Below are 23,444 nucleotides of genomic sequence, written 5' to 3'. Positions count from 1 at the left end.
TTACATAGTTATGAGGTTACAACAAACATTCGATTCAATGAAAACGAAACAGTAGTTCAAATGTCACTCAAGATTATTAACCTTTACCCTGACGCCTTACCCAACAAATAAATTAATCTTTATGATGTCAAAACCAAGAGGACATGGAATATTGCTAAATACTTTCACATAACATAAAGTAGTTCAAATGTCACTTGAGATTATTTACCTTTACTTTGTAATAAATACAAATTAATATTGTTAATTCAATTAAATATTTTGATATGAGTAGTTCAAATATTCAAAATTATTTTATGTATATACCGCTAATTTAGAAAAAAAAATCATCTTTGAACAACTGATAAATAGTACGAGCCCAAGATATTATTATTTGCCTTTACCTATATGATTACGCAGTTACGGAATATTTTGAGTGTTCTCATTTTTGTGCTTCGAATTCACTTATATAAAGGGGGGAAAGAAATAATTAATAAATTCAATTTAATTTTATAAATATATATATTTTTAATTACAATTTAATATAAATAACAAATCGAACTTTAATATCATATATTAAATAGATTCAAAATATAACATGCATAAAATGAAACAAACCTCAAATAAATGAATTAAAACATTATTAATAACACTAGTTTACACATTTTTATGAACCCCTAAAATTTTTTATAAACTACTATAAACTAAAGTTTTCAAAAAAATATTGTACCCATTATAGATTCTTTTGAAAGTGCTTTTCTTCTTTATTTTGTATTTTCAATATGTTTTATTTACTAAACAAAAGATCCTCAATTTGAAGACCTTTTATCGACGGTGATAAAGTCATTGAATAGGTTTTGGGAAATAAAACAAGTGAAAATTATGAATATGTTGAAACTTATTAGAAAATTTCTAACATATAAGAGTGAATATGTCATAATAATCATTTCCTGTATTCACATTTGATTGTTTCCTCTAAAATATGAGTGGTGAATATGGGGAGAGTTTTCATCAAGATTTAAAGGTTTTTAAAGAACTTTATAAGGAATTTGGGGATAAAAATAAGTTTTCATTAACCAAGTTTTATATCAGATGTGACATTATTCTTCTGTTTAATTTTCTGGGGTATAAAAACCATGTAAACCACATTTTTATAACAAATACAAACTGAAAAACGTGATCAGTGCTAGAGCGAAAAAAGACATTACATATATTATGGTGATACGGACAATTTTATTATGTTCTGTTCTAGTTTTTCTAAATTTCATTCTTCTTTCGTTAAGATCTAATAGAAGAGGATTTAATAATAATACATTTCTTTCGTTTTCTTGATTTTGACTAGAAAGATTTTCATCTATCGGGATGATTTCATCAAGATTTTGATCTGTAATCCTTTTTGATAAACTAGTTCTAGGACTAATCTTATAGCTATTCGACGTTTTAAAATTAGTATTTTTAAATATTTGGAAATAATTTTTCGACGAATAAATTTCTGTCATGGGAAAATCTTCTAAAGTATATCTAAAGTTGTAAAAAGGTACGTAATTAAATGAATTATTAGAAGAATAGTTGCTTATCAAAAAATTATCATCAGTTTGTTTAAAATCTTTAAAACTAACTAAAACTCCAGGTAATGTTTGATTATATTTAAAAAAGAGGTCGCTGAATGGTTCAAAATGGTTATTGAACAAGGAAGATTTGAGTATTTTTTTAGATTGATCAGTAATTCGATTTTTGTCGACGTGATCCATTATTATAATATCTTCCACCTCTGCGTAAACCTTTTGCCTTCTTAAAATTTTACAAAATTTCGAAGATGAGAATTTTTCGTTTTCGTAACCATCACTTTGTACAATCCATTTACTTTTCTTAGCCTCCAACGTGGTGGTAAGTCAGTTAGAAAGTAAATCTAAATTAGACTCGAATTTTTTCAAATCATGTAACACCTAAAATATTCCAGTATTAATAAAAAATATAATTTATTAATTAATAACCAAATATACCTCAAGTATACAAGACATACTCCATGCTTGAGTTCTTGAACTGTCCCTGCAATAAGCACCGTTATGATTAGTGAGTTCTGGAAGCCCTCTCCAATCTGAAGTTTGTAACTCGACAAAATGCTTGGAAAGTATCACCTTTGTACTTGCAACGGTTTCTTTTAAAGCCCCATTTTGGCAAGCAAAGTACAATTTTGCTCTTAAGAAAAATCCTACTGGCCATACCCATTCCTATAAAATAATACTACATATGAGGTTTGATCTAAAAGTACAGTTATAACATCTATTACAACTACTATACCCAAGTGCCAAAAAAGTTCACAAAATGTCTATGGTTAGGTTATGGTTTGGCTCGAAAATAAAAAATGTCAAAAACCAAAAAGTTACAAAATTTCAAAACTTATCTAAGGTGGTGATTTAGTAGCTTTGAAGATCATTTTCAAACAATTTAAAAGTGAAAATTAGTCTGAAAATGACGAGAAACGTTTCAGATGTCCTTTCATCTTAAAAACCAATGAAAAGTGAACAAATCTATTCGTCTGGGGTACTACATGTTCCAAAAAAAAAAAAAAGAGAGGAAAATATCTCAACAACTTTCTTCTTCAGTAATACAGCATGTCCGCCACAAGTTGCTTTTAATTTGGTCGCTAAAAGTCAAATCCACCATACTAACCAAATGAAAGTAATGTTTAAAAAAAACCGCCCAAAAAACCAATTTTGTAAGAATTACTTTAAATTTTGTTACTACTACTTACAGGACCTTGATGATAATTGAAACCGTGAGCCACTGTAGGATCATTAGATTGATTCGAGTTGTCGTAGTCACCTCTATAAGCCCAATCTTCTGGATCTAATGTTTTCATACCCAAAGGTCCTAATAGATATTTTTCGGCTTGCTTCAAAGCTTCCCAAGCGCGACTTGGAGTAAAAAGTTCCGGTGCCTTAAATTCAACAAATCATCAATTCTACAAAGCAGACATTCAAAGTACTTACAGCAACCATAGCTATTGGAAAATTACATCTAAGCTGGAAATCTGTATATTCTGCACTAGATCCGAAGGAATCCTTGTAAATACCCCTCTTATTTATTAAGTCTGGTCTTAACTCCCCTTCGGTTGGTTTCAAATGTATCCAAAAATATTTTTCGAAATTATTTTGTATCTTGTTAGCCCATTCTTTGAACGTCCACTTTGTTATAGTACCATTCTTATGAACCCTTTGTACACCTTCATAAGGATATTTGTTTTCGCCACATAATATACCTAACCAGGATAGTACACATTTAGAAAGTCCTATTATTTCAACCGCCGAACCATCTCTAGGTGTAGCAGGTTTACCACGATTGCCGGCTATGTCAGAAGATCCCATTTTGTCCATCCAAGTTCCACAATTCCACTTGTTACCGCCAAAAACGAAACCTAGAAGAATTCACAGACTTAAGCAGAGCTTTTTGGTGGAGTTGAGGTAGTTTGGAATGAGAAACTCCAAGAAACTATTCAGATTTGAGGGATTATCTCTTACATCAATATATTATAAATCAAAATATCATCATACCAGTTTCTGGATGTACCCCAATTTGATTATTAAACCCTTGATCAGTCATATGTTCGTCTATTTGTCTACCGGCATTTCGTTCCCTAAAAGCCAACCCTTGAAAATGTACTTTTAAACTTTCTTGCATAACATCGTATAAAAGTTGATCCACAGCCCCTGGAGGTTGGTTCTGAGCTTCATCAGTGGGAAATATCCTAGAAACTTTATCCGAAAGGATTTCTATACCATTTGGAGCTTCATTTACATATTCCTTAATGCAATACAACCACCACCAAATAGCATCACGGCAATTAAACCTGAAATTCCACCAACGAGATTGTTTGAATATTCAGATAGATTAAAATGATAAATTACCTTGAATTTCGACCTCCGTCTAATAGATTAGGAATCAATCCATGCCTCAAGCATGCTGCGTAACCTAAAATGTGTTCTCTAGCTTCTTGGTAACGGCCAGTTAGAATAAAGAGACCTCTTAGAGCAATAAATGTATCTCTACCCCAATTCCTCATGTAACCAACAGAAAAGTGAGGTAAACCTAACGCAAAACAAAAATTATTCACTTTTACTAAATACTTTTGCATACCATTTCCATTATATACAAGAAGTTTCTACTTTGCCTCTAGATGTAAAGCTCTAGTGCCACTAGGAAATTGGTAGCTTGGTTTTACTGTAACCAAATATTTCAAGTATCTGTGCAAGCTTCAAAAACGTTATATCTACCCCATCAAGTGCTTCCTGGGGTGTTCCACTATCAGTTTTTTCCTTCAGAAACTTCGATATATTCATATTTTAGAACTACTTTAAATTGTTTACTTTCAATTCTAAACTCACCTGCAGATAATGTTACGCATGCCTGTACAGTTTCGTCGCCATGTTTTCTGGTTGGTGGTTTTGGAGGTGCTAAATTAGGAGATAAAGTGGGTAAATTTGCAGATTTAATATATCCTCCGAATTGTATTGACCCTAGTGCTAGTCCTTTAACGAAAGTTGATCCGTTTTTAACAAAACTGAAATATTAGTTATTTGATATGGTAAAAATTACAAAGGATTTTTCAGCAGAACACTTACTTGGACATCAATTTGTACGATTTGTCTAATAAGGCTAAATATACATTAGTAACTATCATGTCGAAATAACAAGGTACCAGATATCTTGGAACATTTCCAAAAGATTTTGTGTTCCTTTCGAGCCACTCACCAAGGTCTTTGGTGCCTACATCGAGTTTCAGTCTTTTCCAAATATAATCTGAAATTAAACGTTATCATAATTGTAATATGACATATATGTCGTATTACCAATCATCCAGTTTCCATCTCTCAAATTTGCACACATTGGATGTCCAAGATCATTATTCGGTCTTATATTCGCCAATAAGGACATAAAACCTACAAATAGATTATATTAGAAAGAAAAATATTTTAGTAATAGGATAAAGCAAAAAAGTACAAAATATATATCAATACTGCTATGAATTCAATAGATAGTAGTTCAAATGTCACTCAAGATTATTTACCTTTACCCAACAAAAATATCAAATGAATCCAATTCTTAGGATGCCAAAAGTGGACAAGAATGTTGTCGAAGTAATACAAAAAATTTAATATTGGTATTAATTTAATTAAATACTTCCACATAAGAGATAGTCGTTCAAATATCACTAAAGATTATTTTTTATATACTGCTGATTTATTGCTATGAATTCAATTAACTAGATAGTAGTTTGAATGTCACTTAAGATTATTTACCTCCACCCTGAGACCTTACTCAACAAACAATCAAAGTGGCCATTGTTACTGACAAAAAATGTGAATATTACCCTTACACAAACAAAGAAAAAAAATTAGAAAATGAACTTTTTTATCAAAATTTATTTATAGTCTATACTAGAATGTTAATAACAAGTTTGATGAAATATGGAAAATATAGGGTTGAAGAACAAGCAGTCAACATCCTGGGCAGACAAACAAACGATAATATTGACTTGGTAAACAAGCTAAGAGGAAAAAGGGAAATTAATGGATTGATCAGAAAGAGGAAATAGTTCAAAATAGATAAATATAAGTCTAGAGGAAATAAAAGTATTTGCAAGGAGTGAAAAAACACGGGAAAAAACTTTGTGGAGAAGGTCAAGAAGTCCCGATTCGACGCCTGAAAGGTCACTAGGAAAATGCAACACGAAATAAATTTTATCAAAATATTCGTATGAATTCAATTGAATAGTTTCACATAAGATACAGTAGTTCAAATGTTACTTTTAGATTACTTATAAAATGAATAGTTTCATATAAGAGATAATAGTTCAAATATCACTTGAAATTATTATATACACCACTAATTTACAAAAAAAAATAATCATCGTTGATTAACGGTCAATGAGGGGTAGAATCTAATTACCTTGAAAACCAGCATATACCGTTGAACTAAAATTTGGAATATTATATGTACCAAACCCAAACCCTTCATCTCTTTCTTCTTGATCGCATCTGTATAACGTTCTGTTCATATCTGCTAAAGTAAGTTTCCCAATTATTTCCGTCAATTCCTTCTCATCACCGAGCGAAATTGATTTTATCAAATTTCTAATGAAATTAACAGCAACGCTCATAGTTTCAGGCAATGAAGTCCTGCAAAATAACAAATGAGATTCCTTCTGAAAATACAGATTGGTTTTCATACCTTACTATAACGATCGAACCCGGTTTGAAATTTTTGAATTTCAATTCTGTAACGTTTGGATTTCCCGAATCGACTTTTTCGAAAATATCCGATTCCGAAATTTGGATATGCTGCTTAACAGATACTCGGTATTCGGAAAGACCATGTATCCATTTGGAATCTTTCACAAACTTTCCCCATTTGGCAAATTTGGATCCGCCAGACCTAAAAAATGGAACAAGTCAATGCGAAAAATAAGTTTTACATAGTGGAGAATTCAACGAATTCAATTTTTTATATACCTATGATTAATGTGACTGAGGGTGGCTTCAACAACGATTTCTTCTAGAACCCCTTCGAATCTTAAAGGTTTAATTCCTCTTTGATAACTCGCTGCTTCTTCATTCGGATGTCCGAATGCTGTAAATGCTACTAAAATGTAGCTTTGGTGTGTCACTGGACAGTGTCTCGTTACCGCTACAATATCTGTGTCCATTTGATCCACATATACCTAAAAAATTAAAAACAATATTAAAAATACCCGAAGATGATGATTTAAGAACCAAAACGTTTCAAATCTAGCTTATACCATCAATCAATAAACCCCAAGTCACTTTAGTATGTGTTAAATTCTTTCTTTTACCAAAATTTGATATTTTATGTCGTACATGTTTCAATTTAACTTTCATTTCTTTAAATGACTTTAAAAATTCTACATCCATTAATTAATTTATTTAATTATGACATAATGTTGAAGGAAAAAAAAATTAACTCCAAATTTCTTCTGCGTCCACGGTATCCTCCAGATCTACTTCCTAGCAACTAAAGACTGTTTCAGACCTGAAAAAACTTTTCCAAGCAAAGAAATTTCAATGAAATGAGGCTTATTTTGAGACGAAAGAAAAATCGTCACAGAAAAACTTGATTTACTAGACTGAAGACTTATTGTTACAAAAGATTTTTACCTGATTGAAGCCTTTTTTACCAAGCAGAAAATGCAAATCGTTAATTGCTTTTTTGGCTTTTATAATTCCGGATTCCTCTGTGACATATCTCACAGATATACTTCCCGTATCTGGTGTCCACTCTGTATACTCTCTATCTTCATCAACGACGTGGATGTGATGGGGCACCAATTCATCATAACCTCTGTTAGATCCACTGGCGCAACAAGCCATATTGACAAGGGCCGTACTAGGCAATAAATCAAATACTGATCGTTTCTCAATTGGTGTGGGATTGTCGTGAGTTTGATCCAGAAATAGGGCGTGTGCTATGGAGGGTATCAAAGGACGTACGTTGGGCTGATAGAATGAACCGACTGGAGAGCCACCGTATCTGTAAACTAAACGACCTTCTTCGTGGGAATCCCATGCCGACATGGCTTCTCGTATAAGGGAAGTTATACCTAATCTGAAAAAATAAAAAATGGATATTTTTTAATTTATAATTTGGTGATTGAATATTTACCTGTTAACAAAAATGTTATCAGTCATATCGGAATTGGTAAACAGCTCGGCGACTACATAGAGGTTAGGTCTTATTCTTCTTGCGCAGTCCAGTAAGTATTCGGCAACTGGTATAGGGGTAGAATGACAATTATCTAACCTAATGCCATCAAATATTTTTGCTGTTTGTTCGACATATTCCCTCATATGACTCCACAAGAATGGAGAATCTTCTGGTTTATCCCCAAATCTGAGTTTAACACTATCCCCCCAGGCGATAAGTTCTCGTCTTAAGTATACCTATAAAAACAATTTTTTTAATTCTCAGAATCGAATTCAAGTTTCCATTGTATATCGAAGGAAAAAAGACATTTGTGGACATAATACAATACAAAAAATTGATTCATTGGGACGCCAAAACCAAGTGGGCAAGAAGAAGAAAATGATAACAACAAGAAGAAGAATGTTATCAAAGTAGCAAAAACAAATTAATATTAGTAGAAATTCAATTAAATAGTTCCATTCAAATAGGAGACAGTAGTTCAAATGTTATTAAAAATTGTTTATCTTCACCTTGACGCCATACCCAAGAAAACATCTTAAAGAAAAGGAAAAGCTGATAACAACAAAAAGAATGTTGTCAAAGTGGCAAAAACAAATTAATATTAGCAGGAATTGAATTAAATAGTTTCATATAGTATTTCAAATGTCACTAAAGATTCTTTATTTGACTGACGTAACACCTAAAAACACCAAACTCGTTAAGAAGAATAATAAATAAAAATCATGATTTGAAACTTAAAAACAGAATTATAAACGAAACCAACTCATTCCTTTAATATTCTATCATCTCCTCTTGTCCTTATTTAATGAGTTGTACCTTATTCTTCTTCTCTTCTTATTTTGTACTAATCTTTAATTTTTGTTCACTCTTTCTTCCTTTGTAGCACCCGTTTCCATTAACTCTGTCTCCTGTTTGAACTTGATTAGTTTTTTCTCATCAAATATTTTCCATAATTATTTTTTTTTTTTACTATAATCTTCTTCATATTAAAGTTTTCTAAGTTAAAAATACCTAGTTAAATATTTTTATGCTGGAAGTGAAATTTAGAAGCTTTATTGTAATAGTAGTTCATTTGTACCTCTAAATTATTACTTGATATAGTAGTTCATTTGTACTACTAAATTATCAATCATTTTATATATTTCTCGTTTGATAAAAGTTATAACTAACTCACCTTTGAATCCGAAGCAGCAAAGTTCTTTAGTGGATCCGAGTTCATGACCCAACCATTATGAGCCATCAAAAATCTACCTTTATCACTGTACATAATTTTTTCGAAATCTTGCAGAGACTTAGGGTGACCGTAATCAGTGAAATATCTGTACACGAGCGGTGTCTTCAGAGTAATATCCTTAAATTTTGGTCCGTCTTGCTGTACTCTATAATATCTAATTCCAGCGATAACGTTTTCTACGGCTACATCAAGATGTTCATTAATTTCTTTCGACTTTTCGTTATTCAATTCGTCTAATTTATTTTTAAACTTCTCTGCGCATTTTTTTAATCTGGAATCTTCATCGAAAGTGTCGTTCCAAAAATGGTTATATAACTTTAGAGCCAGTTCCATATCTACGGTGCTCGATAGTCTTCTGTATTCCGGATCTTGGATAAGTTTTAAATTGTTACAGTTTGAGTCACATTTCAACGAATTTGGTTGGTTACTGCGAGCTAATATTAAAAATTCATCAACTAGTTTATTCGTATCGCAAATAAATAATTCGTTTAGTTTTAGTATATCTAAAATGCTTGTTTTGAAATGATGACGAATGGCGTTCAAATGATCTTCGTTGTTAATTTCAGATGGTATACCTAAAAAAATAGATATTTTTCAAGAAATTCTGGATTTGTACATGACTTTTTTTATTAGAGCTGTTACAAGTACTTCCAGTAACCAATACAAGTACTACATTAATAATATATCCAGGGTAGATATGTAATTCTCTCCCCTTATAACTTGGTCTTTACCTATATGTTTAAGTAGTTATAGAATATGCTAGAGTGTATACAAGTGTTCTGGATTGATAAATAGGTGTGCGGAATGGCTATAAATGCAGTGCCCGACAAGAAGATAAAGAAAATTAACAAATAAATTAGTATTGAGTAATTTCTGCAATCAATAATTGACCCCAGGTATGTTACTGTTCTTAACACACATTATAATAAGAAAAAAAATCAAATTGATGTTATCCCATGGGGAAATCAATTTTTGGTAATATATACAACCGAAGAAAAATTTATTACAGCATGTAAATATAAAATTGGAAAGTAAACTCCTGAAATAGAAACAATTACTTTCACCAGATATTTAACAAAAGAACAATTATTTTTGACGGACCCACACTACATTTATAATAGAAAAAATAGTTTCATTGAGAAAAAAATAATTTGTGTTGCTAAAATATAGATAATTAAGAAATGTTAATATTTACCTCTGTCTTCATAAAATCCTTTTTTGATTTCTGAAGAAAAGAAATCGAATGCAGCGTCGAGTAAATAAGCGGGGCGCATATAGGGGCAATTTACACAATTATAAGTAACATCGGGATGTTCTTTAATCCACTTGCTTTCGTTGGCTGTGTGATTTAAGACAATGTCACAAATTGAAGTAACCTAAAAAGTATCAATTATATTTTAAGTAACTCTTATTCATCTTTGACATGTTTAAACTTATTATTTGGCCTAAAATAAAGTTATTATAGCTCGATAATAAAAAAAATTAGCACCAAAGTTTACCACAATCACAATCTTACCCTCTAGGAGGATTATGCTGTAGCTATTATGTTGATTGGAAGCTATTATAAGTGGAATAAAGATTTTAAGAATCTGAGAGACGGGAAGATCCAAGACATATAATTGATGACATGAAATTTTCCTAATTTAGTTAGTCAGTCCAGTTAGTCAAGATTTTGATGCTAACAACAAAAAATAAATAACGATACGATGAAGATCAACCTCAACACAACTAAAGTTTGTTAGAGATTAATTAGATTAAAAAAAATCACAAATAGTTGAACGTAATATCTGTTTGATAATAATATACAAGTTTCATTATATAAAAGAGCCAATAAAAAGTTTAAGCAAAGCTGTAATCAAATATTTTTATTATTTAATGTCCTTAAATGCAATATATTGATTTGAATCCACTGAAATGTGTCTCTAAATTTTAAAAACCTCTATTTAGTTTAATAAATCTAAAATTTTCATTGTATTTTTAAATTTTAACAAAAATTAAATGGCTTTAATACTTTTACTATACTAAGGCTATACTAATTACACAATAAAAAAAATATTATTAATGTGATAAAAAAATTTACCTTCCATTCATTCCTAAGTTTGGCAATAAATTGCTCGATTTCTTGGAACGTGGGCATTTTCCCATTATCTTTCTTAAAAATTGGATTCAATTTCAACTGCTCACTAAGACTGTAGGAAGAATTTGATTCCCCTAATTCCTGAAAAAAATATACACACTTTTAAACGTTTGGCATTAATAATTGGTAATTAATTTACAAATAAATTACATTAAATCACATTCCTAGTAATGACTACATCAATGTTTGAGCTAAACAACTCACAGGTCAATGCCCTACAGTAGCTATTGAAAAATAAAATAACATCCCTAGAGAAATTGTCAATAATTTAATTAGAGGGATGCCATAATTAGATATAGAGGGTTAAACATTTACTATTAATTCACTTTGTTTTAATGTTTTAATTTTTGTATATCCTTTCATAGGTTTTGTTATGTTGAAGATAATATTGTGGTACTATACTTTTCAAAACCGCTGTATACAAAAGTTTGACAAAACATGTGACATTCGTGAAAATTAATAAATACACTTGTAGAGTAGAAAATGTTGTTTTTAAGTACCTGAATCGGTGTAAAATGAATCATATTGTAACCAGATTCTTTTGCCACTCGTAATTTTTTTTCCCAGGATGAAAATGATCCCAAACACTTAGTCAAAACCGTCTGACATTGTATACAATCCAATGGCAAATCTTCATCATTACCGTACATTAAAACGGGATCCACCAAAAAATATCCAGAACCTTGTTTTTCCACAGTTTCCCTAAAACACCAATAGTTTAATTATTTGAAGGAAACGACTGAAAACCGATAAAAGGAAGGCGGGTTTTCTTTTTTAAAGAGAATGCATTCGACTTAAAATATGTTTTTACACACCTCTGGAATGTTGCTTTTCAAAATTTCGAGAAGGCGAAATTTCCGAATCTCTTTATTGACGAAAGACCACCTTGATTGTGCCTGAGCTCATTTCTGAGTTTTAGCAACAATTACATTGTTTACTTTCTTTTATAAATATGTAGTGAAGATATTTGAATGTATTTAAGCTATAAATACTGTATTGAGAAGTCTCTAATCAATATCATAACTTTTTATTTTCCCTGTATAACAATCATTGTTTTGAAACTTTGATACTCATTACTGATTTTAACGGTACAAAGTGGTTTTTAATAAGAATATTTTTTTGTGAAATGTGACATATATTTTTTATGGTTTAAATAAAAATTTTTGCAATGGATATAATGGCATAAGGAATTACTACGGGATTACCACCTGATCACCACGATTTATACCCTATAGAATTAATCTGGATACCATATAGAGATCATTCTATGTACATATTATCATTTTTGATAAATATTTTGATCTACATTCATATTTACACATCAATCTTCTATTACAATTATAACTTTTTATTTTCCCCGTACAACAATCATTATTTTGAAACTTTGATACTATAATATCAATTTTTAGGGCACACAACGCAATTTAGAAATACATTATTGTCTTTATTATTATATTGCAGCATATTTTGGCCTGTATTCAAATATACATTTCACTCTTCAGTTATTATCATTATTTTTTATTTTCCCTGTATAATAACTATTATTTTGAAACATTGATACCCGATAATTGATTTTTAGGGTACACAACACATTTTCTATTATCATTTAAAAAAAATATTTTGTCCTATATTCAAATCTACACTTCTCTATTTAATTATATTCATTATTTTTCATTTACCCTGAGTAACAATCATTACCTTGAAACTGTAATAACAGATTAGTGATTATTATGAATATTTTGGCCTAATATTCAAATTTATACTTCACTGTTCAATTACAATTATTATTTTTCAATTTCCTTGTATAAAACCCTTTATTTTGAAACTTTCATACCAGATTATTGATTTTCAGGAGATTTATAAAGTTTCATCAAAAATAATTTTCATGTATAAGTTTTTAATTTCTGAAAATCTACATTTTCGTTAACTATTACGATTTTATTGATATTTTTTTTTTATTTTCATTTAATTCCAATGCTTTTTTGGATAAAAATTACTGCGACGTTTCGATCTAACTCTTATCATTATCAAATTATTTATTATATATAAAACTCACCCTTTTTCATAAGCAAAGTAATAATGGAAGCTACCCGCTATCTCGACCTTTATCTCTGTAAATAGCGCTGTATCATCTGCATTCTCACTTCCTTCTTTAGTAACCCATTCCAAAATTTGATATTTATTCCTATTAAATTCGTTCAAACTCCCATTCGTTTTCGAAGGATAATTGCAATACAAGAAAACTTTCCTTCCAAATAGAGAAGGACCAATACGAAACTGTATTATCCAATTTTTTTCGAGTCTATATAAAGTAGATTCTCGATGTTCACAATCATTTAATGTTAATACCCTGATCTGCTGCATAGTTTCGAATATTCCAACACCAGAAATGTCTTCCTTAGATTTTTTATTCACTTCCTGTTCAATTTCGCTACAAGAATCTATTAATGGATTATTGAAATCTTGTTCTTGTTTAAAACTATTCGTTTCTTCTGTAAAACTACTATTATTTGGATGTAAAACTTTTTTTATTAATATTATTTTGTCATTAGTTAAAGTTTCTTCGTTTTCTGTATTTATATAAACGAAATCTTCCAATTTTAGCCCTTCAGTATTCACTATATGTGTGAAATCTTGTTCTTCTTTTATGTACTGATCCTCTCGCACAATATTTTCTTTTATATCAACAAGTAGTAGTTCAAATTCCTCACTGTTAATAGTTGGTTCGTGATTATAAAAGGGCCACACCCTACGACCGAAATTAATTTCTTCTCTTATAAACTTTTCACTTTCTAAACAATTTTCAACAAACAGTTCTTCAGATACCGCACTCTTTATTATGTATTCTGAAAAAATATATATAATAGAATTTTTTTAATTTATACAGTGTAGTTCAATAGTTACCTTCCCTTTTATGATCCAAATCCTCATGTACTTGATCAAATCTTTCTAATAAATTTACAGGATTTTCAGTACTGGCTTCAAATTGTTCTGCAGATTGATAAATATTAGTGCTAGTTGAAAAACTATCGACTAGATCAGTAAAAGAATGTTCAACTGAACTAATCGGTTGTGAAAGGTCACTAAAGTCGCTACTATTGAAAGATTTTTTGTGTTGTACGTAAGTTTCTTCGAAACTATAAGGAGAACAATTCCCAATATCAGTTTCTAATAGATAATCTGAGACAGTTATGTAATCGAGTGAAGAATTATTGTCATTATTTAAATTAGAATTGTCTTCTTCAAAACTCGCATATATCTCAGATTTATTTTCTTCGGAAATTGCAAGTGAATCGAAAGTTATTTGATCACTCTTCTCTGACTTGAGATCAAATGTTTCTTCTTTATGAGCTTCTGTTTTAACTAGATCTGATTCTTGTTGCAAATTGATGGCATCATCACTGCTCAGATTATATTCTAAAGAAGCCTTATTTGCACTATTCGTAACTATACTGGCATATGATACTCCAGAGGTGACTTTTTTACTTTCTTTATATTTATTTTTTATAGAAGTTTCATATATTAATCGTTTTTCAGCTACCGTAGGTATAATAGAAAAAACAGGACTTTGTGGTTTTTCAATGGTTAAATCTTTTTTAGGAACTAAAGCTTCACTGCTTTTCCCAGACGTGTATTCAAATTTTTTTGTTATAGCATCAACTCGAGCTTCGTATTTTGTGCTACTTTGAACTTTATATTTTTTTCCCTTTTCTTTTATGGGTAAAAATGAAAAACCCACGTCTTCCGTTCGACTTTCTTTTATAGAATCTACTGTGGTAGACTTTTTTATTTTATTTTCTAAAGTGACTTTACTAACTGTACTGATATTAACACTAGTATTATCCACAGGTTCTGGTTTGATTACATTCTTTTTAGATAATTTCCCTGTTTTAGTTGATTGTTTTGAAATCTTTCCCTTTTTCTTGTTGATTTTTACTACAAGGAATAGAATAGAACAAGATAAAATAAATAAATATATATTATTTTATAAAGGACTTATTAATCTCGTTTTGAGATATTGAGATGTTTGTCCTATGTAAACATTTTACTCTTATAATTGTATTACAATGATAAATGGCTTAAAAAAATTCTAGACACCTTCTCTAAAAAATATCAAGACTTGGAAGCATTTATGAGTCAAAAAGATTCATTTAATACATCTATTATTATAAAATAAGTTTTACCTTCTTCATTAATCGTTTCTTCAATTATCTCCTCTATAGGTGTTTCTAGACTTGTATTAAATACAGGATCATCATTTGTTTTTTTCAATTTTTGATGAGGTTTATTTCGTTTTGATTGCGATATACATTTATTGCCATTCGACTTATTTTCTGCTTTCTGAAGATCCTCTTCTTTAGATGTACTGACCACCTGTGAAAATAAATTTAAAACTTATTCTAATAACTATAATTTTAACTTACGTTATTTATATGTTTTGTTATATCTAATAATCTCAAAGTAACCGACAATCGTAATGATTTAAAAAAATTAGTTAATTTGTAATAACTCGAGGAAATGAAATAAACAGAACCGAAGAATATTAATTTTAAAAGTGACCACAACATATCGCAAGTTTAACTATATTTGCCGGTTTATTTTCGCTTTTCACTTAGTTGTTTTTAATTTTAAATATTTAATCAGTAACATAGGTCAAAGAAGATAAAATATATGCGAACAGATTCATCGGATACTCAACGAAACTTTACTACCATGTATTATCGACTGTAATAACTAATTTTAACATAAATTATAAAAAATATATATAAAAAATAATGATAAGAAAACAAACCTTTAAATATCTACTCAAAACATTTTCATTACTTAATTCAAGGTGACATTGAACGCTGGTATTTATGGGTTATGTTATTGGTTTTGAATCAAAATCAGGATATTTCAAGGTTATGTTTAAAATACGTTATGAAAAATATATTTAAGGGAGAAATAACAATTTATAATGAAGACCTTTTGTTTGGTTTTAATTTATGTTAAAATATTCAATTAAGAATGTTTAATCTAGCATATTTCAATTATTCGCAATAGCTAGTCGTGAAAAAACGCCTAAATATAATAATTTTTATGCTATTTTTATACATTTTATTTTTATAAAAAAAGAATTTGTATTTAATTAGATATATATATATATCACTAATGATAACGTAAATATATATTTTTTTCGGTATTAAACGATCGCTATTTTCATAAATTATGTAATTAAACTGCAGTTCCACCAACGTAAAAACTAAAAACAGCTGTTGATTATGGAATGGAAACAAACGTCAAAAATGTCAAGAGATATCCACTGTTTGAAATAATTATTAAAAGGTATTTTTAAAATAAAATCAAATATATATAATGAGCATTGAAATGTGGAATACTAGTACCAGTAAAAGTGTAGATAGTGAAAGTATTGATATAACCGATCAAGAGAAGGAAGTAAGTAATTTTATATATACTACAAAAAATGAGCTAGAACCAATTGAGAGTGAAGAAAACGCAGAATTTTGGAAAAATAATACTGAAGTAGCGGATTTCGACGATGATCTTGAAAACATTAATATAGCAAGTTTTTTTCATAGAGTTGATAGTGATCAAATTATATATCAAAAAAAGAAACGTAAACTTAAACTTGTGGGGAAATACGTGATGGGGGATTTGCTCGGAGAAGGATCGTACGGGAAAGTGAAAGAAATGTTGGACTCTGAAACGTTATGCCGAAGGGCTGTTAAAATTTTAAAACAAAAAAAATTACGGAGGATACCGAACGGCGAACAAAATGTACAAAGGTAAGCAATTCATCAATATAGCAAGTTATACAATTTTGAAATCATATTTCATTAGCTGTTTATATTTCTTAATTTTAAATTTTGTATATTATTACTAAAAAATACTTACAGTTTGAGATTTTAGGGACCCTACTATCCAAGTAAGTAGGGATGTCATTTTAACTCTATATCTAAAACAAAATTATTATTATTTCACCGGCTCATTGGTCATCTATGTCTAAATTATGAACTTTTCCCAAATAATTTTTGTTTCAATATATAATTGTTACAATTACATTTAAATTGGCTTATAAATTTTGTCCTAAACTTAACGATAAATTATATTCACCATTAATAAAATACAACAGGAATAAAATTTTTATAATCCTTTTATAGTAGCGAGAGTTTAATTGGTAGATTAATATGTTGAGGGATATATGTTTGTATGTGAATATTGCAGTACCATATACACCTAAAGGATCTATTGTATCCCCCTTCTTGCTGTGGCACTGAAGCATACCAAGTGTTTATAACTGATATATTAATCCCCTTCTAGAAAGTACAGATTATGGGATGGTTGTATCTGTCAAAGATCTTTGACTTCTATTTTATATGCCCCAGGTGTAGTGCTCTGGACTTTCGTAGTGTCTTATACTTTGAGAGATTGTGAATAGAGGTTTTGTCCTCTGCACAAGAGAATCTGCATTTTACATTATCTGCTAAGTCTAGAGTCTTCAGGTGTTCATCGAAGCGATGGGGGGATAGTTTTCATAAGCTGCTCTTACCTAGGTTGATACCATACAAAAGTGTCACTGCCTGTCTCAACTCCTGTAGATTGTCCCAGTAACTGGTTAGGCTTAGGATTCTTGTATCCTGTTGAGGATTTTCAGTGTGCTTTATAAAAAAAATTAAGCAGAAAAGGATTAATCACTGTTTCCATAAAATTTCAAATTGTTTGTTTTGTCACTTTTTACATCTATTCTTGATTAAAAAGAATATATTATTTCCTTTTTTTATAGTTTTATTATTGATTATCAGATTTGTAGTCCACTTATTTACATTTTTCAACTTTTTGCTACCAGTTTCAGTTCAATTATTTTCAAAATTTGATATTAATACATTCAATTTCATTCCAGGGAAATAATATTACTTCGTAAGCTCAAACATAAGAATTTAATAAACCTAGTAGACGAATTATATAATCACGAAAAACAAAAAATGTATTTGATAATGGAATTTTGTGTAGGATCCTTACAGGGCATGTTAGAATCGACACCGAAAAAAAAATTCCCTCAATCTCAAGCTTATGGTTATTTTTTACAATTGATTAACGGACTGGAATATTTGCATAGTATGAGGGTTGTACATAAAGATATCAAACCTGGTAATTTACTACTAACCCTCGAAGGAGATTTGAAGATAACCGATTTAGGAGTTGCTGAGGTGAGTTTTATAAAAAATGCACATGTACACCCTTTATACAATTTGATTAAAAAAATTGAAAGCATAAACTTGTATATCTTTTTTCCGGTTTGTAATTTTAACTGTAGGTTCCTGTTATTGTTATTATCAATTTTTGTCTTATCAAAGGTTGATGGTTTTAATAATAATTTCAATTAAATAACAACAAAATTTGGATTTGATTTAAATAATTATGGATCTATTAATAAAAATATATTTAAACAAAATTAGTTTTATATATAAATCTGATACTACCTTAACAAGAAAAACAAAATAAAAGAAGAAATCACGACACCACTAGCGATATTATTAATCATTGCTTCTTCAAATACACTGCGTTATAAATTGTACCAATTATTGAACTGTTTACTTTATCAGGGGTCACAGTTTTAATGCAACTCAACGATTTCACTGCAAAAAACCGTGTTCAAAGATTCCTTCTTAATCACTGACTAAATATACTATAGCAGATGTGTACCTTCAAAAAAATTTTTTTGATACTAGAATTATAAACATAATGTGACCTCTTGGATAACTTGTCTTTTATTTGGAATTTATTTCGTATTTTTACCTGTAAAAAGAAAGTGAATCTTGAATTTAAACAATTGTTTTTGTAAACAAGACCTTTGTTGTATTTTGAGAGATAAGAACTTTGGAATTTCATTCGGTTGAAACGTGGCTATTGAATGAACAAATAATGGACGATATGTTATTTTCCAATAATAATCAGTATTTTATTATTTGTAACAAGGAGGCTCCTAATTTGTGATAACTGTATTTGTATTACGACGATAAAATTAAATGTATTTATTTCTAATGTAGGTAATTATTTCGGTTTACAAATTAGTCAGGGGCGTTTCAAAGAAATCATTTCTCTTATATAAAGGGAATAAACAATTTTGAACAATATATCTAAAATACATTTATTCAAGTACAATAGTTGATAAAAAATAGTGTGATGGTTGAATTTGTCATTTTAATTTACCTACAGGGGTTATACTAAATATACTATTAACAATACACCATTTGAAAACTATTTGAATTTAATGTTTTTCTTTTAAATATTTGTACATTTTGTGACCTATTTTCCCCATTTATTAGTAATTTCTTGATTCAGTACGATAAAAATTGTGTGATGATTGAATGTGTCAATTTAATTTACCCACAGGGGTCGTAATAAATATGTTTTTGACAAAAATCTCTTAACCTTCATGTATCCAATTCAAACTATTTAAGTTTAATGTTTTTGTTTTAAATTTTTGAATAATTTGTCCATAATGGCCCCCTTTTGATATGGGGATCGTAACACTATTAATAAAAATCTCGTCAACCATTTAAAATGATTTCATTTTAATATTTTTCTTGTCAATGTACCTTATTCTCCCCATTTATTAGTAAGTTCTTGATTTGGTACTATAAAAATAATATAATTATTGAATTCGTCAAATAAGTTTAATCTCTTCCAACATTATTTGTAAAAAATTAATAAGCAAATAATTTCATATTATTATATACTCATTGTTTTGATTAACAAAAAAATACAAAAGCTTCATGTGATGTTTTTCAAAAAAGTCATGAACGATTATATTTAAAGAAGTACGTTTATTGAAATGATAAAAACAAGGATTTAAAGAATCCGCTTTTTTGGATGGTCCTTACGACTGAATTGCAAATTTAGCAGTTAGTTCAACAATAACCATTTAAACTACTGTTTAGACTTGCATATTTGGTACTTTTTTCTTTCCTTTATATTAGGATTCTACCTCTATAAAAAACTTTTAAAACAATGTCCTGTACATCCCTTCGCTCCTAATAGATTCAAAAACTCCCCAACGAAGAAGGACATTTTCCCAAACTTATCTATACCAATTGTGTCTCTAGGGCATTCATAATTCGAGTTAACAAAGGGCATAATGCATATATTTTTGAATAAACTCTTCAGATTTACATCTAAGTTTCTTCACACGTAAACTAATTTAGCTAGTTTTCAGTATTTCTCATTAAATATGTTAATTTTAAAATATTTTCATTATTTTTTAGACTATAGATATTTTTGCTAAGGATGACACTTGTTATATTGGTCAAGGATCACCGGCATTCCAACCACCTGAGATTGCTAACGGATTAGAATCATTTCCTGGTTTCAAAGTTGATATTTGGAGCAGTGGAGTCACTTTGTAAGTTGTTATATCATATATTTATTCATTAGTTCATTTTCCAGGTCTTTTTTTTTTCTTAAACACTCTTCTATTTATCATATTTTCACCCTGAACATATTTCAATATTTCATGAACTTATTTGATACTGAAATCAAATTTACTACAGGTACTTCAATGTACTAAAAACCTAACCGAATGTTACTTTTTGTCTCAACTTTTTTAAACACATTTCATATATAAATTGAAAAATCACTTTTTAGGTATAATATCACTACAGGTACCTATCCATTTGAAGGTGATACAATATTCAGGCTGTTTGAGACGATAGGTAAAGGGGAATTCACGATTCCCAAAGAAATTGACGAACCCCTCAGGAGTTTAATTATAGGAATGTTACAAAAAGACCCAGAAATGAGGTTTAGTCTTCAACAAATCAAACACCATCCGTAAGTATTAAATTTCTGCCGGTTAAAATATACTTTAATGGTGTTTTGTAAATTGGGACCCACTGTATATTAAATTAAGCTAGTTGACTAGCGTGAGAGTAATTGAGCTGCTGTAGATTCCTCGGCATAAATGTATTGATATTTGTCGATGACCTAATCAAGCTTGGATCCTCTAAAGGAACCCCAACGTGATCATGGAATAAATAACGCTTAGGGGGAAAGAAAAATCAACAAGCTAAAACCTTCATAGGTGTGACAAACTCCTTAGATCGGAAATACTACAACTAAATAGATATTATGCAAAGATTCTGGTAGACCTAATCAAGGATAAAAAAAGCAGGGTTGTTGATAGAAGAGGAAACTATGATGCACGATCCCTAAAGAACATATCAAAGTAAATCGTAGTGGAAGAGTCGGCTACCAGGCAATGAGGAAGCATACAACCTTGCCAAATCGACCAGAGCATTATTAGAGCCTCTTGACGTATCTTATCAACAACGAACTATATTTACAGCTGAAATTATCAGATGGGGAGACACTTCAAGTCTAATCAATTCGAAAGATTCATAACCATATCAATTAAGAAATTTGAGGAAGAAGGAAACGATATTAAACTGATGGTAGGTCTTCTGGGAGCAGATGGAAAACAAAAAGGACTCCTAAAAACAATCTAGAATCTAGTGTGACACATGGAGGATTCTCTAATTATGACAAAGTAGAACTAGGAAAATCGAGGGAGCTGTAAAACTTTTACCCAGACAACTAGGACTCAGAAGGCCTTCCCATGCTTAGTATTTTGTAACAATTTATTATATTGGTGTTTAGTATCTGCAATTATTATAAAACAGTGTCGGTTATAACTGAAAAAAATATTTTTTAGGTGGTTCACCAGACGTCCCGTCGATTTTAGCCCTCTTGTACCGGTACCTCCGTTCAAGAAAGATCCTTGGCACAAAATGACAGTTTTACCTTATTTGATCGATCATTATTATGACGATCCTAATAGTGCCGATAGTGCCGAACAGTATATTACAGAACATGAATTAAATGGTAATAACCAATTGTTTGTATGATTATATTTTCGTTTATGTAAGTTTGGTAAGCATTGGAATACATACAAATTTGTTCATTTCATTTAACTTTTCATATTATTTGTTACTTTTAATTGAGGCATGGATAGAAACACCTGATGCACATATAAATGGGCATTTTGGTCAGTTTAAACACTAGTCTTTTAACCAAATACGATCATATAAGACGATTTGAACTGTTTCTGATGTTTTTGGAAGAGAAAAAAACTGCACACCACATCAGCAATTAGTGTCCAGAAAGGTTATAGTAACTTTGAAATGTTCAAGTCTTGATTTAGATTGTCTCTAGTGCTTGGGGGGAAAAAATTTTAGACTACATAGGTGATTAGTGTCCAGAAAGATTCTAGTCCACCCAGTTACGATTTGGACTGTTTCTGGTACTTGAAGGAGGGAGAAACTTCAGGCCACATCAGCGATTAGTGTCCTAAAGGGTTTATTTCAAGATGTCCTTTTGATTTTTCAAGAGCATCGTTTTTATCTGGACATCAGAAAACTGAACGTCTCATGATAGCTCACTACATTCTAGTTGCTTTGTATAAATTGATAAAACACATCGTTTAAAATTTATTTTAGTTTATTTTTAATATTTGTTTGTATTTACTAAACTTTTTTAGAATTTGTACTGATTCTAGAGGAGCACTGGAGTTTTTTTACAAAGACTGTTGTCCTACTTATTACAATAGATGACGTAATATTATTTTATATATAAAAGTAGCGTGTGATAAGCTATAAATATAACTTTTAAAAAATTAGTGTGCAGTCAGCTATAGTTAATATATTAAATGTGTGTTAAAATGTTTTAAAATCGTTTTTTAATGCATATTTCAAGAAAAGTTCCAATATGAATCTGGAAACAAATTCACAATGTTATTTTTAAAATATAGTCACTAACTTTCTGTATTTTTTACTTTACTTTTTGCTTTTTTTTTCAATATAAAAAAATGAATTGGAAAATGAGAATTTTTGTTTATTTTTTTAATGTTATGTATTTTTTTATTACAGAAATGGAAGGGAAATTCGATAATGAATATTCGAACGGAAATGCTAATTCAAACCAAAGTTCAAGTAAAAAAGAAGGGAAACGTTCAAAGAAAACCGTTTCTTGTATATCGGTAAAGAATTTTCCCGGGTGTAATCAGTCGTGACGAATCTTTTCGTTTCTTTTTATAGCTCTATTTGTAATTTTTTGTTAACGACATATTTTTGATAAGAAGTTCTTAGGGCTTATATTGAATACTTTGTTAATGTTTGTAATTTTTATAATGTTGTTCCGTCAGATGACTAAGTATGTTTGTTGTATTTGAAAATCGTGTAAATTGTAACAAATGTATTTAATATGAGGATGCATGAAAGTGCCATATTGAAATTTAGAAATAAAACCAATTAAAATCGAGTATTTAATTACTATTAGTCTATCAATTACCTACCTGCACCTCTCCTTTCTATTTCCGTA

General features: G+C 29.8%; 2 protein-coding genes across 7 annotated transcripts; one reads left to right on the top strand and one right to left on the bottom strand.

Moving 5' to 3' along the window:
- Positions 1-532: 532 nt before the first annotated feature.
- Positions 533-18,746, bottom strand: LOC130892154 (glycogen debranching enzyme). 6 transcript variants are annotated; one of them, XM_057797366.1, is made up of 23 exons: positions 18,551-18,746; positions 16,965-17,025; positions 15,254-15,443; positions 13,974-15,005; positions 13,126-13,915; positions 11,570-11,771; positions 11,013-11,150; positions 10,128-10,308; positions 8,873-9,507; positions 7,657-7,934; positions 7,152-7,599; positions 6,489-6,697; positions 6,208-6,411; positions 5,926-6,155; positions 4,827-4,916; positions 4,599-4,776; positions 4,362-4,537; positions 3,885-4,065; positions 3,531-3,826; positions 2,970-3,394; positions 2,732-2,917; positions 1,980-2,207; positions 533-1,922 (listed from the first exon to the last, which is right to left on the bottom strand). In XM_057797366.1, exons 1-23 carry the CDS (start codon positions 18,610-18,612, stop codon positions 1,869-1,871), a joined length of 6,474 nt encoding a protein of 2,157 aa, XP_057653349.1. In that variant the 5' UTR covers positions 18,613-18,746; the 3' UTR covers positions 533-1,868. The 6 variants fall into 6 exon arrangements, with proteins under 6 accessions (XP_057653349.1, XP_057653352.1, XP_057653354.1 ...); XM_057797369.1 differs by having other exon boundaries at positions 13,974-14,060; positions 18,551-18,745; XM_057797371.1 differs by lacking the exons at positions 16,965-17,025; positions 18,551-18,746 and adding an exon at positions 15,862-15,949.
- LOC130892155 (serine/threonine-protein kinase STK11) lies at positions 16,160-23,385 on the top strand. Its single transcript, XM_057797372.1, has 6 exons — positions 16,160-16,855; positions 17,971-18,277; positions 20,336-20,472; positions 20,715-20,900; positions 21,781-21,950; positions 22,994-23,385. The coding sequence occupies exons 1-6, from the start codon at positions 16,425-16,427 to the stop codon at positions 23,134-23,136; spliced, it is 1,374 nt and encodes a 457-aa protein (XP_057653355.1). The 5' UTR covers positions 16,160-16,424; the 3' UTR covers positions 23,137-23,385.
- Positions 23,386-23,444: the final 59 nt, after the last annotated feature.

The sequence above is a fragment of the Diorhabda carinulata genome, chromosome 4, assembly GCF_026250575.1.
Source record: "Diorhabda carinulata isolate Delta chromosome 4, icDioCari1.1, whole genome shotgun sequence".
NCBI classification, from domain to species: Eukaryota; Metazoa; Arthropoda; class Insecta; order Coleoptera; family Chrysomelidae; genus Diorhabda; species Diorhabda carinulata.
Note: the sequence above shows the minus strand (reverse complement) of the source record. Positions and strands in the feature narration are given on the sequence as shown.